Here is a 20,234-nt window from a genome sequence, read left to right on the forward strand (position 1 = left end):
TGTGCCAGCCTGCATGCATGCATCATCAAGTTTTTCCTTCTAGATTTCTCTCCTGCCTCACTGATTTGACCTCCATCCTTGGACCCTTCTGGGGGCTCTGTACCCCAGGGGAACGAGATTTCCCCCTCACTGTCACCGAATGTGGGGGAGTCACCAGGCCCTGCACCCCCATCCACAGCCAGATGTGACTCTCAGGCGGCAGGTAGAAGAGACGGTCTATTGGTTCCCAGGGACACAGCGTAGCATCGACATGTTGTTACACAGACCAGGAGCAGTTAATACAACCCATCTGGGGGCCAGGGGGCCCAGAACCCCAGATCTAGGCTCCTGCCCCAGCCCCCCAGGCCAGCAAGGCTCCCTTCTCCTTAAACCAGCTGAAAACTATCCCACACCCTCAGCAACTGGCTCAGCACCCAGGCCGCCCCCCCCCCCCCTTTGGTCAGTTCCCCAGGCAAAGAGTCACCCAATGGAATTCTCCACCTAGCTCAGGTGTCAGGCCAGCCTGGGCTGTTGCCTGTGAGACTCCCCTCAGAAGCCCTCCCCCAGAGACCCCATCCCCCACTGGGCACTGTGCGCGCACACAGACGCGCACACACACATGCAGTCACTGGAGAGTTGAATAGGACAGTGAGGGTGTGTCTAGACTACATGCCTCCGTTGATGGAGCCATGTAGATTAGACAGATAGGCAAAGGGAAATGAAGCCGCGATTTAAATAATCGTGGCTTCATTTAAATTGACATGGCTGCCACGCTGAGCTGACAAACAGCTGATCAGCTGTTTGTTGGCTCCGCGCACTAGTCTGGACGCGCCGCGCCAACCCGAAAGCCCTTTATCGACCTCCCCGTTATGCCTCATAGGATGAGGTTTACAGGGGATGTCAATAAAAGGCTTTCATTTCGACAGGGGAGCATCCAGACTAGCGCGCGGAGCCATGTAAATTTAAATGAAGCCGCGATTATTTTAATCGCGGCTTCATTTCCCTTTTTTGAATACACAAATCTACATGCCTCCGTCGATGGAGGCATGTAGTTTAGATGTACGCTAAGATTAGTGGCACAACAAAGCAAGCGGTGAATGCAAAACAGAGTGACACTGTAGGTACACAACTGAATGCAGTCCCTACTACATCACACTTGGCACATGGTGAAGAGGACAGAGAGGGGAGACAATGACTGTGTCCATGCAGGTGATGGAAGAGTGGGAGGAGAGGGCAGCCTGGAGAAGAAGAAAACCCCCAACACTGATTGGCTGGAAAAGACACTAGGACCAGATGCCGGGATGAGAGGCAGTGGGCAGGCTGGTGATATTGGAAATGTGCGCTTAGAGTTAGACTTATGCACGTTTATTGCATTTTCTCTTACCTTTGGAGTTGAAATAGATGTCACCTCCCTTGAGTCACTCACAGCCCCGTCCACACTCACAGCCGACACCCGGAATCTGTAGGACGTCTGAGCAGTCAGGCCTTCAACGGTGCAGGACTCGGTTCTCTGTCCGTCCTTTGTTCCAGCCATTTATTTTCCCCCTCATCACTCTTGTCTCCAGCCTCCTCTCTGTATTGCACCTTGTACTCGCTTATACTGACTCCATCTCCAATGGCACATGGACTCTCCCAGGTCAGGGTGATGGCCGATAATTCTACAGTCACTGCTACAGGTTTCCCAGGGGGGCTGGTAGGAGGAAGCGTCTTCACTGTGTCGCTCACGTCGCTGCTCTCGCTGAGTCCTGGTTTGCTCACGGCCGCGTATCGGAACTGGTACTGGGTGTTTGGATGGAGGCCTGTGACTGTGAGTGTCTCTTGTGTGTTACTGACATTCACAGCCACCCAGTTCTCCTGCCCGACAAGTCTGTACTCTGCCCGGTAGCCGCATATCTCAGCCCTGCCATAGGCTGCCGGTTTCAGCGTGAGCTGCACATGGTCATGTCTGATTCTGTCTGTCACAGGAGGAAGAGGCTTTGATGGAGGCTGGAAGTTGGTGCTGAGCAGCTCTCCATCTGCATACACGTAAATGGAAGCACCTGGATTGTCCTCATCTGGAACCGAGGCAACGATGAACCGGGTCTTTTCTTGAGATTTATTCAGGTTGGTGAAGTCTAAGAAGGACTTTTCAAATTTTCGTGCTTTTTTCTTACGTTTTCATCCTCAAACCACTGTTTGTCATTTGATTTCCCAGAGGGAGAACTGGCCAATCATGAATGTTCTCCAGCCAAATGTTCAAATCGGATAAATATGGTTCTTTGTTGTGCAATGAAGTGAGTGTGAAAGACACAACAGAATCATGCTCGGGGCAGAGTACTACCTTTTCTAGTTCACTCTTTGAGGATATGACATCCAGATTCTTTAGCACAGCAAGATAGGAATCCACGTTATTCATCTCTTGTTCTTTTGTTTCCAGATATTCATTGAGTCTATCTGCATTGAACGGTGATTGCTTTTTGCTTCTTAAAATGTCCACTAGGGCCCTTTCTTCTGCTCCACCTCCACGGATAGCAGGTAAGATTCCTGCCAGTTGTTGCTGGAAAATCTGTCTGTGTTGCTGACACAGATCTTTGAATTGCTGGATTTTTTTTTGTATTTCTGGGAAGGTTGTGGCAATTGGATTTTTCTTCATGTCGTTGCATCGCATGTCCAGTTCGGTCAGCTGCTCCAAGGCTGTTTGAGCATCAAAGATCAGTTTTATGCTGATCTCCCGCACCAACTGAGCAACTTTGGAATCCAGCAGCTTCAGCGGGTACAGCCAGACTCTCACTGGCACAGCGTTCTCCCCCTTCTCACCCAGTCGCTTTGGGAGGCTGGAATAAATTTCCATGGCATTTTGGTAAGTAACTGGATTGTTCTCAAGAGCAAAGTCACCATAAAACATGCAACTGAAATTTTCAGCCTTTTCTTCTTTCTTGTTCTCCTTTTTCTCAGATCCCTCCCCTCTTGCTGAAATCTTTGGTAATTTTTCTATCATAGCTTTCATGTGTCCCTGTATCTCTACTACCTTCTCTGATGAAGAAACTTCCCGATCAAACACAAAGAAAGCCTGAGCCCCATACAGCACAGCCATGACCACGTGGGTTGCTTTGCCTTGGTCAAGTACAGCAGGATAAGAGATATTCTGGCACTCTGAATGGCTTATGGCCAGCTGCTCAAACCTGGTTGTTGTTGAATACTGCAGTGTAACTCGGGCTTGATTTTTGGATTTCCTGGTGTCATTTAAAAAGGTTGCTAATCCATTCACTTCTAGCAGGCCACCCAGGAAACTGGCCTTCAGGGATCCTGAGAGGTTGAGATCAGAGGTCTTAGCTTCTATGGTGTCAGAAGCGATGATTTGAAATTCAGTCTTGTGCTGCATCGTTGTCCCCAGTTGTTTGTTAAGAATCATAGAATCATAGAATAATAGGACTGGAAGGGACCTCGAGAGGTCATCGAGTCCAGCCCCCCGCCCTCAAGGCAGGATCAAGCTCCGTCTACATCATCCCTGACAGATGTCTATCTAACCTGTTCTTAAATATCTCCAGAGAGGGAGATTCCACCACCTCCCTTGGCAATTTATTCCAATATTTGACCACCCTGACAGTTAGGAATTTTTTCCTAATGTCCAATCTAAACCTCCCCTGCTGCACTTTAAGCCCATTACTACTTGTCCTGTCCTCAGAAACCAAGAGTATCAGTGTTCCATAGAGCGATACCTGAGAATGCCACAAACACCCAGTTAGTGACCAGAGTGTGATATGAAAACCGTCTCGTTTAATTTGTCTCACATTAAAATAACACAATACTAGTAAGATGTGTAGAAAGACTGTGCTCTTGTGGAATGACTGTCTGTCTTTCCTATTATTCTTTGGCCTCTGTCATCATTGTGTCTAAGGGCTGGTAACACCTATTGATGTTATATTACAGTTATTGTGAGTTTGGAATGCTAGTATATCAGCAGCGTAGATAGCAGAATGAAGAATTCGAACACCATCTGAGGCAATATAAGAAGGAGAGATTTCACTTCCCATCGTCTATGGCACATGGAATTAAAGTGTTTTATGTTTACTGTGTCATCCTTTAAAACTACACAGAGCACTGTTTCAGCAACTGACAAAGGACTAGCAGTTGTGCAATCTCTTGGTAGGAGAGAATAGCTACCATCCAAATGATTATTGTGCCAAGGATATTTTTCTTATTTCATGATCTCAGAACCCAAGCAGGAATACAGAGGACTCTACTGGAATTTATATGGAATAAGAAAAGACTAAGACTGAGACCAGACACTTTGCACTGACCGGTGTGGACCAGCTGTTACAAATAGGCAGCGTTTCTTCTCAGGTGCACACCTGCACAGCCACACACAAAAAATTCTAAGCCCAGCCACCTCCTTTGCGAAGCCGCACAGCAGCACGCACCACTCACTTTCCTGCTGCAGGGTGAGTGGTGCATTCCAGCTCAGCAATGGTGAGGCTGTCCCTGCTGGGGGAAGCCACACAGCTCTGTGGCAGCCATGCGGCCCAGCTGGCAGGGCTGTATGGTGGAATGAGGCTGCTGTGGGGGCCGGAACTGCTGAGGGAGAGAGAGCAGGAGAGACGTGCGCACGTCTCTGGAGCTACAGTCTGGCTGCACAGCTCCTGGGAGCTAAGCGGTGAACACCTCCCCCCATATAGGGTTTCCAGGTGTCCCATATTGACCTGGACAGTCCAGAATTTTTGCCTTCTGTCTGGTAAAAAAATTCAGAAAATACAGACACACAAAATGTCCGGTATTTTCTAATTTTTTTCCCTGCCAGGAGGCAAAAATAGTGAACACCTGGCAACCCTACACACATTCAGCAACTGGGCCCAGCAGTATTCATTTTCTTTTTATTTGACTTCATATTAAATAAACATTTCAAGCCATACCCCTTGTTAATTATCCCATGTTTTAATATTCTTGCTTCCATAACATTTGAAAATATATATCAGATATTTGTTAATAATTTGGGTGCTGTGGTGGCACCCATCCGAACAAGTGCACATGACCACAGCATTAGCGCACAAGACAAAACTCATTCCGCTCATGGATGGAAAATCTTAGAGGGAACACTGCTACTATGGATTAATAAAAAAATCATGTCTGCCAGAAATGTAAGCACAGAATAATCTGTGAGCACTGTATGGGATAGAACTGGAGACAATATTAGTTCTTTTCTATTATGACTGACACCTGTTGCAAATCATTCTAATCTGAACTCGGATTCTGAACCAGAGAACTTCCAGGTTTGGAAAGCCATGGAATAAACACAATTGGACAGTTTTTTCTAATTGATTTAAAGATCAAAACTAACATTACCTAGCCCACTCTCCACTGCTACCAGTACTTTCAAGTCAGGCATTATGTTTCTTAAACTTCTAGAAAACATGTTTGATACAGAAAGCCAACTTTAATAGAAGTGATAGAGTCTGATCAGCCAGAAGACAAAAATTATTACTAATATATATCAATCTTTGCTGACAGCTTTCCTAACCAAAAACTGTCCTTATATGACACACAGAGAAAAGAATGTGGATAGACTAATTACTCTAAAGAAAAGAGTTTTTGTCTGGAAAAGAGGGCCAGCAACCTCACACCCACCAGGTTAAAATATATATAGCCAATGAAAGGGGATAAATGCTGGCAAAATTGTGGTGAAAGAGATTTTTATGCACACAGTATGGTGGACATTTGAAGTTGTTAGAGAGTGCTGAGATGCAATCCATAACTAAAGATCACAAGCTGTTAGATATTAATTACCAAATGACCCTTTGCTAATCCTCTTGGGTCACATCAGTCAGGTTAAAACTTATAATAGGGTATGTCTACACCAGGAAATGATTTCAAAATAATAACTCCTGACATAAGAACATTGAAATAGCACGTCCAGACTGATTGGACTCATAGCCCCTGGAATCTCTCTGGGAAGGGCACCAGGAAGGCGCATACTTCCTGTGGCTGCTTGGTCAGGCAAGCTGAGACACATGCTTTCAGGGACTCCTCTCTACGGCCTCATCTCTCAAGCCACTCCTCCACTGCCTCACCCCTCATGGGACACCCCAGTGTGCTCAGATTATCCTTGGAGATGCAACAGCACTTCTAACGTGGCACTCCATCTCATCTTGGCCCCTGACCACCATGCCTCAGACTGCATAAACAGGAAGGGGTACCTTTTGGTCAATAATGAGCAAGATAGGTCCGTGGGCCAAATCTGGCCCGCCAAGCTATTTAATCCAGCCTGCGGATGCCCTGCTGCTCTTCCGCCCCCAGGCCTGTCGAGACCTGGAAACTGTTCAAAATGGCTGGCAGTTCCCTCTATTTGCTCCATGCCCCAGGTAGGGTGGGGCTGGGGATAAGAGACTTGTGACGGGGTGGGGCCCATCTACTCCCCTGAAGCAGGCCCACCCCGCACCGATCCCGCGATCATTGGGGAGGGCCAGACAGGAGTGGACGGAGTGCGAGCGGTGCAGCGCCATCATGTACCCACCGGTCCGCGAGACAGCCAGCGTTGCTAGGCAACGCGTCTCACATGAGACGGACAACATGGCGGCCGGAAGTGACGGAGGGCGTCGAGGGAGGGGGATGACGTCAGACGCCCAGGAAAGGGGTACGGGGAGGTATAAAGTCCACCCAGAGAGGTGGGGAAGGGGGGACGGAGAAACCCCCACACATGGTGGAGAACGTGGGCAAACTGAACCCCGAAGGGTAGGTGGGATTAAAAAAAAAAAAGGACACAGAGGGGTTGGGGTGTTTTGCGAGAATAGTAGGGGGGCACAGGATAGAGGGTTGGGAGCACCCCACCCTGGAAAACAAGAAAAGAAAGAGACTGGGCAAGGCGGAGCACGAGGAAGGAGGCGACGGAGCACTAACAGTCCCCAGGGTGTCCCGAAACATGGAGATGGCGGAGATGCTCAAATGGTTGATGGAGAATCAGAGGCAGCAGCACCAACAACAAACAGCCCTGCTACAGCAGCTCGCAGCTCAGCACCAGGACCAACAGAGACAACTCCTCCAAGAGGTGGCTGAACAGTACAAAACCCATCAGGAACACTGGGTAAGACAGTGGGGGGGGATGGGCAGGGGGCAACCCGTAGGACAAGGGGGCGATACGATGGAGGGAGGAGCCCTCGCCCAGTTACCCGTAAGGTTGGCGAAGATGGGGCCCCTAGACGACCCAGAGGTGTTTCTGGTCACCTTCAAAAGGGTGGCCACCGCCGCTAGGTGGCCAGAACAACATTGGGCTACAATTTTAGCTCCGTACCTGACGGGCTCCGCGCAATTGGCCTATCGGAGCTTAGATCCCAGGGAAGTCCTACATTATTTTAAGGTGAAGGAAGCAATACTCGATCAGCTCGGGGTCACTCCCGAGTCCTACCGGCAGAGGTTTAGGCAAGAGAAATACCCCCCAGGGGCCAGGCCCAGGGCAGTAGCCCAGAAGTTACGGGAGGCGGGATGGCGTTGGCTGGAGCCTGACCAACAGACGGGGCCGCAAGTTGCCGAGAAAGTGGTGTTAGAACAATTCATTAACATTTTACTGGGAGAGAGTCAGCGGTGGGTGCGCCGCCACCATCCCGTGTTGTTAGGGGAAGCCGTTACGTTAATGGAGGACTATATGGCCACGGAAGGGGGAGACGGGGTTACCGGGGGGCAAAAAGATCCTCATGCGGGGGTCGGGAGAGGCAGTAGCCAAGCCCCACCATGGCTAGGAGAAAGAGGGGGAGGGGGACCCCCCCCAGCCCGAGTAGGAACGGCGGGAGATGTCTGGCGCCAGTGTGGAGTCGACCGGTAGCCCCTGAGCCTATACCTCGGCCCGTACCGCGGGAAGCGCGCCCGGATAATCCCACCCAGACCCAAGGACCAACGGGCGGATGTTATTAGTGTGGACAGGAGGGGCACTTCAAATGGGACTGTCCATATATGGACTGCTCCTATGGTCAGGTAACCATAACGGCGGCTACGGCGGAGGGGGAAGGACAGGGGAGGATTTTAAGGGCAGTCGAGGTAAATGGGCAGCGGGTCACTGCCCTGGTAGATTCAGGGTGTGGGCAAACCCTTGTCCGGGCCGAGATGGTGAAGGCTGAAGGCCCCAGGGGTCCCCCGGTGCATGTGCAATGTGTCCGTGGGCGGATAGAAGCCTACCCTACAACGTGGGTACACCTGAAGGATGGGGTACAGGAGGGATGGGCCTACGTGGCTCTCGTGCCCGGGTTGATATATCCAGTCTTATTAGGGCAAGACTGGAAGGGCTTCGCGCAAGCCCTACGGGAATGGCCAGGACGGGGAAGGGAGGAAGTGGTGTTGGCTGCCGACACTGGAACGGCACCAGAGGGTGAAGAGGAGCTCGAGGCCTCGGTGGATTTCATGAGGGAGCAAAGGGAGGATCCCCGCCTGCAACAGGTGTGGGAACAGGCCACTAGGAATATGGAGGAAGGGGACAGACAGAGGATAACTAAAATCTTCCCTAGGTTTGAGATTCAGGGTGACCGACTATATAGGGTCACAGAGGGTAAAGAGGAGGGGGAAACAGTCACCCAGCTGTTGGTGCCCGCCAAATATTATCGATATTTATTATGGCTGGCCCATAGCAACCCCTGGGCTGGTCACTTAGGTTACGAAAAGACAGTAAACCGCCTCCTACAAAGATTTTACTGGCCGGGTATCTACCGCGCTACCCGAGATTTTTGCGAGTCATGCCCCGAGTGTCAGAAGGCAGGGGCTGGGCAAGTACCACGCGCACCCCTGGTGCCCCTCCCTATAATAGAGGTCCCCTTCCAGAGAATAGCCATGGATCTGGTGGGGCCGTTGGAACCAACAAAAAGTCGTTGCCAGTATATTTTAGTAATAGTAGATTACGCCACCCGCTATCCGGAAGCGGTGCCACTGCAGAATATCACCGCCTCGACAATCGCGGAAGAATTGGTCAAGGTCTTCGCAAGGGTGGGCATGCCGAAGGAGATCCTCACCGACCAAGGGACAAACTTTACATCCAACCTCATGAAGGAGCTGTGTTGGCTATTCCACGTCAGAACCCTAAGGACCTCGGTCTATCACCCGCAGACGGACGGTTTGGTTGAGAGGTTCAACCGCACCCTCAAAGGTATGCTGAGGAAATTCGCTCACGAGGAGCCCGGTGGATGGGACAGGGCTCTGCCGGCCTTGATGTTTGCGATACGAGAGGTACCGCAAGCCTCTACAGGATTTTCCCCCTTTGAACTACTATATGGCCGACAGCCCCGCGGAATTTTAGATGTAATTCGGGAGACATGGGAAGACCAGGGGACGCAGGCCATGGGGACAGTGCCCTATATTATCAAACTTCGGCAAAGGCTGCAGAGGGTAGGGGAGTTTGCCAAACAGAACCTCCTTGAGGCCCAAGAGCGGCAGGCCCAACATTATAACCGAAGGGCCAGGCTGCGGGTCTTTCAGCCAGGTGATAGGGTCCTCCTCCTGCTGCCCGAGCAATCCTCCAAATTACTGGCCCGGTGGCAGGGCCCCTTTGAAATCATTCGAAGGATAGGGGACATAAATTATGAAATAAAAATGCCTGGGGGTAGGAAAGCAACAAATATATATCACGTAAACCTCCTAAAGGCCTGGCGGGCCCAAGAGAGTTTGATGGGGGTGGGGGAGAAGGCAGACCGAGGATTCCAGGTGGGAGGGGAGCTAACGGAAGGGCAGAAAGGCGAAATCCTAAACTTGTTAGACCGGTTCCCCCAGGTGCTAACAGATTCACCGGGGTATACGGAGTTGTCATGGCATCACATCCAGACCGAACCCGGATGTACCGTTCGCGACCCGATCCGTCCCCTACCGCGGAAGCTGTGGCCGACCGTCCGAGACGAGGTTGATAAGATGTTACGGTGGGGAGTGGTGGAGGAATCGCATAGCGCATGGAGGAGCCCTATTGTGCTGGTCCCTAAGCCCGATGGGTCTGTCCGTTTTTGTATTGACTTCCGGAAGGTCAACGCGGTTTCACAGTTTGATGCCTACCCTATGCCCCGGGTGGATGAATTATTGGAACGTCGGGGCACCGCTAAATATCTGTCCACCCTTGACTTAGCCAAAGGGTATTGGCAGATACCATTGACCCGTGAGTCGAGAGAGAAGACCGCCTTCTCAACACCCTTCGGCCTATATCACTTCATAAGGATGCCTTTCGGACTACAAGGAGCCGCCGCCAACTTCCAGCGCCTAATGGACAGAGTGCTACGCCCCCATGAGGCTTATGCCACCGCCTATATAGATGACATAATTATCTACAGTCAGACCTGGCCCGAACATCTAAGACGAGTAGAAGCAGTACTATCCTCATTGCGAGAAGCTGGGCTGACAGCAAACCCCGATAAATGTCATTTTGGCCAAAAGGAGGTTTCCTATCTGGGATATACCGTCGGCAAAGGACGTATCCGTCCCCAAATGAGCAAGATTGAGGCCCTTCGAGATTATCCCGCCCCAAGTACGAAACAGCAAGTGCGGCAGTTCTTAGGGCTAGCCAGCTACTATCGCCGGTTTGTGCCAGACTTTGCGACATTAGCCGCCCCTCTGACAGATCTGACGCGAGACTCGGCACCAAAAAAGGTAAGGTGGGAACCCAAGTGCGAAGAGGCCTTTAGAGGTCTGAAGCAACATCTAACCCAAGCACCAGTGTTAGCCCAGCCAGACTTCACGAAACCATTTATCCTACAAACCAACGCGTCGGAAGTGGGCCTCGGGGCAGTGCTCTCGCAAGGGGAGGGAGGGGAGGAACACCCCATCGTGTACGTAAGTCGTAAGTTGCTGCCTAGAGAACAGAATTATTCAGCTATAGAAAAAGAGGCCTTAGCCGTAAAATGGGCCGTTAACCTTTTACGATATTACCTCCTAGGTAACCCGTTCACGGTGGTAACTGACCATGCCCCGTTGAGATGGCTGCTAGCCATGAAAGACTCCAACGCCAGGATCATGCGGTGGTACCTAGATTTACAGCCATACCGGTTCAAAGTAAGTCACCGAGCCGGAAAAGCCAACGGGAATGCGGACTTCTCAAGGAACATGGTGGAGGACCAAGGGAATCAAATGAGACAAGAAGAGAACGTAAGGGGGAGGGTGTGTGACGGGGTGGGGCCCGTCTACTCCCCTGAAGCAGGCCTACCCTGCACCGATCCCGCGATCATTGGGGAGGGCCAGACAGGAGTGGACGGAGTGCGAGCGGTGCAGCGCCGTCATGTACCCACCGGTCCGCGAGACAGCCAGCGTTGCTAGGCAACGCGTCTCACATGAGACGGACAACATGGCGGCCGGAAGTGACGGAGGGCGTCGAGGGAGGGGGATGACGTCAGACGCCCAGGAAAGGGGTACGGGGAGGTATAAAGTCCACCCAGAGAGGTAGGGAAGGGGGGGAACGGAGAAACCCGCACAAGACTTCACAAGCTCCCCCACCTCCAGACCCCAGATGACCTGGGGGCAGGGGAGCATGTGAAGTTTCCTCCCCCGATCAGAGGTGGTCCATGCCTAGATGGAATAGCCCCTTTCCACTTGAGGCCCTGCTCCTTCCACCTGAGGCCCTGCCTCTTCTGGGGGCTACCCACAACCACTGCCAAAATTCATGAATTGCCCCCCTCCCTGCAAAAAATTATTTCCCACCCCTGTTTAGGATGGTGCTGCAGGCCCTGGTGGATAACAAGGGACGCTCCTCTGACATCAACATCAGCTGGTTGAGGAAGGTGCACAATGTCCTGTTGCAGAAGATGCATGATGGCCCTTTTTTCCACAACCGCATCATCAGGGTCAGGGACGTGGACGTGCCCATGTGCATCTTACCCCTTGTTCCCCTGGGTTATGAAGCCCTACACGGCCAGGACATGCCCAGCATCAACCTCCACAAGGGTGGGGTTGTGGAGGAGGAGGAGAATGTAAAGCAGAGAATTCCCGCTAAAAGGGAGGCTATTTAAGATGCAAAGATTTTTAGTTCTTGGTCATTGGCTGACGTTGCACACCCAAAAGGATAACTAAAGACCCCAGGGAAAAGAGGAACATCCCTGGTTTGGAAGCTTAGCTGGAATAAGAACAGTTTCAAGGTGAGTTTCTAATAAGCCTGACTGTGTTTTAGATCTAGCTATGTGGCGTTTGTTGTTTTAAATGTGTAGTTCACTTTGCTCTGCCTGTTTTCACTTGCAACCACTGAAATCAGGGACGGGGAACCTCAGGCCAGGGGGCTGGATGCAGTCCTCAGCTTGCCTGGATGATCCTGAGCTGGTGCTCTAGCCCCTCTTCTGTCTCCCTGGGCGCTGGATTGCACAAAATCTACTAGGCTGGGCCCCAGGCTCTGCTATGTGAGGGGATTGTGGGGAGGGTCTTTCTGCTTCTCAGTTGGGCGCCACTCTGAGAATTTGTTTCCACTTCTCACTTGTGTGCAGCCCCTGAGTGATTTTTCTGTGGGTCAGTGGCCCACCATCCAGAAAAGGTTCCCCAGCCCTGACTTAAATCCTATGGCTTGTACTTAATAACATCACTTTTATTTACTATCAAGCTCAGTGTAAACAGTTGCTCTCTGGAGGTGTAATCAGTGTGTACATCCCCCCTTTCCTTGTCAAAGGGGGGCCTACCTGAATGGTTTATTTGGGGGTTTGATCCCATTTGGGGAGTGGTTTCCAGGAAGCTGTGCATCAAACTGCATTCTCCTCAGACCTGAAGAGGTTCAGCATCTGTGGTGTTGTTTTTTGGGAAGGGATGTGATCTCAGCTCTGAGACCAGGAGATCTGGTCCAGCATGACAGGGTAGTGAGAATGTAGATAAATCTCTGTATTAAGCATTTTCATATAACTGTATCATTTTCATATAACCTTGCATTAGGGGTTTTTTTATTGAAACTTTGTATTAAATCTTTTTTATACAAATTGTGAAAGTAGAAAGAATTATACTGTAAGAAAAAGATGAATTGTGCTGTAATAACTGAATAAGTTGAAGGAATTCTGTTTGTCTTTTTAAGAGAAAGAAGAAAAGTATGTTAATGTTGATTGTAGGTATGCAGATCAAGGTGCTAGCCAATTTGGGCCTGAGTTTAACAGGAAAAGGAACATTAAGTGTTAGACAGGAAACAATTCCAGATAATCAGGGAGATATAGCCAGGAGATTGCTGTGTGCTTAATATTGAAATGAAGATACTTAACCACACTAATAATGTGAAGTTTTGCCACACCCTTTGATCTTGTTAACTTGGCCTTTTGACTGTATAAAATCAAGGGGTTTGAACCTTGTATGGTACTCACATTTTCTCCATGCATTCTAGCAAAGCTTTGCAGAATAAACAGAGCAGTCTGCCAAATCTGTGAGTCCTGTCTGACTTTGACAATATAAAGCCTTTTCTGAAAGGTCCCTTATTCCTGATTTTAAGAGGAATAAGGGATCTTTTGGAAAAGGCTTTATTTTTCGAAAGATCTGCATCTAGACTGGCGCTTTTTTCCAGCAAAGCCCCGAGCTGGAAAAAAGTGGCAGCAATGTTTATACAAATGAAGCGGGGGATATTTAAATCTCCGCTTCATTTGCAGTAACGATGTGTCAAATCTACATCCCTTTTCCAGAAAAGGGGTGCAGTGTAGACACAGCCTAAATGTGTCTTGCAGGGGAGCCCAGGTCTCCTCTTGTCAACATTGAAGAATGGATCCGGACTGGCAGAATCTTGGCTCCTCCCTCCTCCATCTAGCTCACCTGGCCGGTGAAATTAAGGGGAGCAACTAGTTGGCAACTAAGCAACAACAAGACTCTGTGTGTGTGCGTGCGTGCGCATGTGTGCATGAGTGCATGCGTGTAGTATATCGTATGCATATGACAATATTACCAATAAATGTGGCGTTTTGCCTAATTCCCCTGTAAAAGACTCTGTGCAGTTCTTTAACAACAACAAGAAGCTCCAGAGAATATAGAGGCAAGTGTCAGGAGCTTTGTCAGCATGCTGGAAAGCAGCCCAAGGGGTCTTCTGTGACTGCACCTCACCAAGTTGATTCTACCCGGGAACTGATGGGCAGAATCCCCTGGGACACTAACATGAAGGGGAAAGGAGTCCAGGAGAGCTGGCAGTATTTTAAAGAAGCCTTAATGAAGGCACAGGAAGAAACCACCCTGATGTGCGGTAAGAAAACCAACATTGCAGGTGACCAGCTTGGCTTATTGGGGAAATCCTTGGGGGGCTTAAACACAAAAAGGAAGCTTACAAGAAGAGTAAACTTGGACAGATGACTAGGGAGGAGTATAAATATATTGCTCAATATATATGCAGGGGAGTTATCTGGAAGGCAAAAGCGCAATAGGAATTGCAGCTAGTGAGGGGTCTGTAGGGTAACAAGAAAGGTTTCTACAGGCATATTAACAACAAGAAGAATGTCAGATACAGAAAAAGCTTTTTTCCGGCAAAGCCCCAAGCTGGAAAAAAGCAGCAGCCATGTTTATACAAATGAAGCAGGGGATATTTAAATCCCTACTTCATTTGCAATAATGATGTGTCTAATCTGCATCCCTTTTCCGGAAAAGTGGTGCAGTGTAGACACAGCCTTATAGTAGCTTCCCTCTAATGCAGATCTATTAGTTATTCTCCTTGGCCTCTGGGGATAGAACAAGAAGCAACGGGTTTAAACTGCAGCCAGGGAGGTTTAGGTTGGACATTAGGAAAAAGTTCCTACCTGTCCAGGTGGTGAAACACTGGAATAAATTGCCCAGGGAGGTTGTGGAATCCCCATCTCTGGAGATATTTAAGAGCAGGTTAGACAGACACCTGTCAGGGATGGTCTACAGCAGGAATAGACAAAATCAGGCCTGGGACCAGATCCGGCCCACCAACCATTTCCCTCCATCCCACCCAGATGATTAGCAGAGGTGCAGACTTATAGCCACAGCCTGTGTTCAGCTGCCCCTCCTCTACCTTGCTCTGTCCTGCAGGCAAACTGCTCCCAAGATTCTTCTAGCTGTGCAGGGGAGACAGTGGAGGGGAAGGAGGAGTGCTGAAGTTAGGGTGACCCCCTGTCCCTGTACCCTGTCTCTGCAGAGCAGGGGTCATAGATGGAGACACACAGCAGAGCTGGTCCAGTCTGAAGCGTATGACCCAGAGGAGCACAGAACAGGAATGTGGGGGAGACAACAGAACAGGACTGATTTTCCTTAAAGAGACAGAGCATGGCTTCTCTCAGGGTATGTCTACACTACAGCACTAATTCGAACGAACTTAATTCGAATTAGTTAATTTGAAATAAGGTAATTCGAATTAGTGCATCTAGACCTAAAAACTAATTCGAATTAGCGTTTTGCTAGAGTTTGAATAGCATGTCCACATTGAGTGGACCCTGAACTGAAGTGAAGGCTGGCCGGAACCAGCATGAGGCCAACATTCCCCTCCAAGTGGGTGTCCATCATCCTATGGAAGCTCTCCACACCGATCCATGGTGAACCAGTTCGGTGTGGGGAGATCTACCATCGAAGCAGTGGTCATGCAGGTATGGCAGTCTCCAGCCATTGTGCCAAGGGGAAGGGGGGGGGCAAGGAGTGGATGGGCTGCATCAGGGAAATGTGGGGGAGGGGGTACAAGTCCTCTCCATGGGAGGGATTGTTCTTTCCCAGCCACACTTCGGACTTCCCGCGGTAGCCAGGATTGCGGGGTGGGGGGGGCTCCTGGGAAGTGGGAGGTGCGGAGCAGTGGTGGGAAAGGAACACTCTTGGCCACCCTGGCACCCCAGTGGCTCTCGGTTTCATGTGCCTCTCTGCAGGTGGTCAAGGCCATCAACAGAGTGCTGCTCCGCAGGGTCATCCACCTCATGGATTTGGACACGGTCATCGAGGGGTTTGGCGCCCTGAACTTCCCCAACTGCAGGGGGGAAATCAACAGGACGCACATCCCCCTCCATGCCCCAGAACACCAGGCCTCCCTCTACATTAACCACAAGAGGTACTTCTTGGTCATCCTGCATGCCATGTCTGACCACTGGTGCTGCTTCCTGTACATCAATGTGGGCTGGTTCAGCAAAGCACACGACGTGTGGGTGTTCTGCAACTCCTCTTTGTGCCAGAGGCTGCATGCCAGGACCTTCTTCCCTGACCTCCACATCAGGGTTGGGGACATGGACATGCCAGTGTGCCTGGTGAGGGATGAGGCCTACCCACTACAACCCTGGCTCATGAAGCTGTACACGGACACCTGAACTCCTCCTGGCAGGCCTTTAATGCCAGGGTCAGCAGGGCCTGCCTCATGGTGGAGGGGGCATTCGGCTGACTGAGGGCCAGATTTCGATGCATCCTCACCTGCCTTGACCTTTCGGAGCGAAATATTCCACATGTGGTGGTGGCATGCTGTGTCCTGCACAATTTGTGTGAGAAGAAGAGGGAGGCTTTCCTGCCAGGCTGGATGGCACAGGCTGACCACTTGGATGGCCCATACACGCAGCCCCACACAGCTGCCATCTGGGAGGCCCATTGCGGGGCTGTCCATATCCGGGAGGCCCTATGGGAGAGCTTTGAGATGGAGCAGGACTGAAGTCTCCCCAGCATGCCCCACTGGGGCCTTATTCCACCCTCACGTCCTTCCTTAGCCCCCCTTCCTGATGTAAAAAATAAAGTACACATCCTTTCAAAAATATCTACTCTGTTTTTATTTAACAAATCGGAGGGGGGAGTGAAACTTTGGAGAGACTGGAGAAAGGATGCGGGAGAGGAGAGGAGAGAGGGTGGAGAGGGGAGATGGGCAACTGGGAGGAGGGAGCTGGAAGGGGGAAGCAAGAGGAAGAAGTGTGAGGAGAAGCTCAGGTGTGGGGGTCTTGCCGGCTGGCTCTCTTCCAGCATGGTGTATGCGGGGGCCTCGGCATCCCTGGGGGGAAGTGTAGGAGAGTGTGGAGGTTGAGGAGGCAGAAACAGGAGGGAGAGAAGAAGTGGGAGGAGGAGCAGGTGCTGGAGCGGCACGAAGCTGCACGCTATGCACTAGGGTGTGTAGATGGTTGCAGATGGCACGGCCCTGGGCAAGTAGCCCCCGGTGGAAGTTCCTTTCATCCTGCGTCCGCTGTTATTTCCAGGGAATCCATGCAGCAACATTGAGATGACTATGGCATTCTAGATGTCAAACTTGGTCTGTGTCTTGATACCACAGTCAACGAAGACTCGCCTCCATAAACGTCCGTAAGCTGCACTGGCACTGGAGATTTGGTGCTGGATGCCACTGTCCATGTCAGCTTTGCTGGACAGATTGCCACCACTTGGTCAGTTGCTGTGATGATTGGTTCAGATAACACTATGGCGGGTGTTTTCTGAAAGAAAACCTTGGTTTTTCGTGTGTTGAGAATCAGCCCCAACCTGCGGTAGGCCATGGCAAAAATGTCGACGATTGCTTGGAGCCCATCTTCTGAGGTGGCACTGACTTAGGCATCATCAGAGCATTGGAGTTCTACCACTGACATTGTTGTGGTCTCGGTCTTGGCTCTGAAGTAGCTCAGATTGAAGAGGCTACTATCCATACTGTAGGTTATTTTAACTCCTTCTGAGAGGTCATCTCCAATAGTCTGAAACATGGCTGCCAAAAAGATATTAAATAGTGTAAGGGCTATCACATACCCTTGTTTGACTCCTGTCCTTATAGCAATGGAGCGAACCACAATGGCTCCTGTGGTATCTGTTGTGGAGCATGGTGGAATAGTGTAATGCTTTATAAAGGTATGATTAGATGACCACGTCACTGCTCTGTGTATTTCCTGGAATAAGACTTCCTTTAGGAAAGCAGCTGATGTTTCCATAGCTCTGGTAGAGTGGGCCTTTGCAGTTGTTGGTAATGCCCTAGTATGGAGCGAGTAGCATGTAGTAATGCATGATGTTATGAGCTTTGATATGCGCTGGAAGGACAATGGTTTTCCCTTGCACATTTTGGCCAGGGAAACCATCAATCTCTGGGATGATTGAAAAGATAGAGTCCTATTGAGATAGAAGGCAATTGCCCTTCTGATGTCCAGGGTGTATAATATGGCTTCTTCCCTGGAATGATGTGGTTTTGGATAGAAAGTGGGAAGGATTATCAGTTCATTGATATGGAATTCTGAGCTCACTTTGGGTAAGAAGGACAAGTGTGGCTGCAGTTTGACCTTATGCTTGTGAAAGGTCATGTATGGAGGGGAGGACATGAGAACTGCAAGTTCGCTTACATGCCTTGCAGAAGTGATTCTCAGAAGGAACAACATTGTCTTGGTAAGAAAGATAAGTGGTGCAGTTGCCACTGGTCCATAGGGGGGGTTTGTGAGTGAGTGTAGGACCTAAGTCTCACATGAGGGGAATGGTTTTTTGAGGTGGGTGAAGATTTTACAGGCCCTTCTGGAATCTTGGAGATGGGGTGGGCAAATATGGAAAACCCATCAATGGGAGGGTGGAAGGCCCTAATGGGGTCCATGTGCACCAGGAGCATTGACAAATTTTGTTGTTTCAGGTGTATGATATATAACAGTATCTGGTGGAGCAGCACCCTGGATGGATGGATGGATGGATGGATGGACTGCCCTCTGTGTGCATCACTGTGTGAATTGTTACTACTTGTATAGGTAAGTCTTTTGTGTCATTTGTTTCCTGCTATGCAACAGAATATTTTTAACCTGTTGGGAGCACTGTTGCTATGCTTCTGAGAACCAAATAGGTACCATGACATCAGGTGGGGAGTTTGTGGTAGGGGATATTGACCCCTGGTTCTGGGAGAGCAGATCTGGGTGGTTTGGACAGATGTTATAGCAATTAAGAAGGCCACCTTTAGCATCATCATTTGGAGTGACGTAGTAGCCTAGGGAGGTTGAGTAAGGGTGTCCACCACTAGGTCCAGGTTCCAATGAGGAGGTGGGGGGTCTATGAGGTAGGTTAAGATTTGTCAACCCTTTCAGGATCCTCTTCATAGTTTGGTGGGCAAACACAGAAGTGCCGTCTATAGAGTGCCGGAAGGCAGTAATTGCCATGAGATGTACCTTCAAGGATGCAATGGGTAGACCAGTCTGTTTCAGGTGAAGTACGTACTTGAAGATCTGATGAAGAGGTGCTACATATGGGTTGATCTGATTAGCAGAACACCATGAGGCGAACCTTTGCCATTTAAAAAGGTAAGTAGCTCAGGTTGTGTCATACACCTATGTACATTTTACATCTATGTGTATTGTGTAGATAGTATAGTTTTAATCATAAATTGTAAACCTAGGTCTTTTCAAGTGTTTATGGTTGCTTTACATGATAATATTTCACCTGTCCTGTTTATGTAACACTTTAAAAATCAGCAAGAGGATTATATAAATAAAATGTATTATGAAACAAAAGGCAAAAAACTATTATGTACATAGTTTAGTCCTATTCAGTGTCTACTCGGTGCTTCTTGGCTTGTCTCTTGTGTTCATTAAATGGAGTATCTCTTGTCACTGTCCAGCAATAGTCTGCAAGCATTGATGGGCTCCATTTGCCCTGATAGTGTTTCTCCATTGTTGCAATGTCCGGGTGAAATCGCTTGCCGTGCTTGTCGCTCACTGCTCCACAGTTTGGTGGAAAAAAATCTAGATAAGAGTGCAAAAAATGTATTTTTAGTGACATGTTGCAACCAAGGCTTTTGTATGCCTTGAGGAGGTTTTCCACCCACAACCTGTGGTTTTCTGCCTTGTTGTTTCCGAGAAAATGTATTGCCACTAACTGGAAGGCTTTCCATGCCGTCTTTTCCTTGCCACACAGTGCATGGTCAAATGCATCATTTCGAAGAAGTTCACGAATCTGAGTGTCATGGCTCCTTCCCCACTCTGGCATGATAAATGCAGAAGTGGGGGCCAGCAAGTGTACCCCAAAGCCTTATCTACCAGGCTTTGGTATAAAACTTCCCCCCAAGATCTTAAAAACCTAGATCTTGGGAATAAAACTTCCGCTGCCACCACCCAAATGTTGATAAAGAAACCAGGGGAAAGATCATTTGGGAAATCTTACCCCTAAAATAAAAATCAAGGCACACCATTAACCACTGCCAGGTTAATAAAAAGAAAAGAAAGAACTTTTATTATTACAACAATATTCCTGTTACAACCATAATGACTAGATAGGGAGGTAACAAAATATACTCATGGAGAAACTCCATGGGCCTAGAACTTAGTTACAAGGAAAAGCCAAAACATCTTTTAAACAGTGCCAGATCTCAGATCACATACCCAATCCTTAAAACAATAAAACCTAACGAAACTGCCTAAACTTTACCCTACTTACAGAAAATGAAGAATGGTGTCTTGGAGAGAGAGAGAGACATGCTTGTC

At 49.4% G+C, this 20,234-nt stretch overlaps 1 protein-coding gene across 1 annotated transcript; it reads right to left on the reverse strand.

The window, feature by feature from the left end:
- Positions 1-1,129: 1,129 nt before the first annotated feature.
- Positions 1,130-3,340, reverse strand: LOC149525478 (stonustoxin subunit alpha-like). The gene is given in 4 exon segments (XM_089776027.1): positions 1,130-1,491; positions 1,494-2,129; positions 2,132-2,188; positions 2,191-3,340. Coding segments are annotated over 4 exon segments (2,205 nt in total).
- Between the last annotated feature and the right edge of the window lie 16,894 nt (positions 3,341-20,234).

This window comes from Pelodiscus sinensis, chromosome 2 (assembly GCF_052426305.1).
Source record: "Pelodiscus sinensis isolate ZL-2025 chromosome 2, ASM5242630v1, whole genome shotgun sequence".
Taxonomy (NCBI): Eukaryota; Metazoa; Chordata; order Testudines; family Trionychidae; genus Pelodiscus; species Pelodiscus sinensis.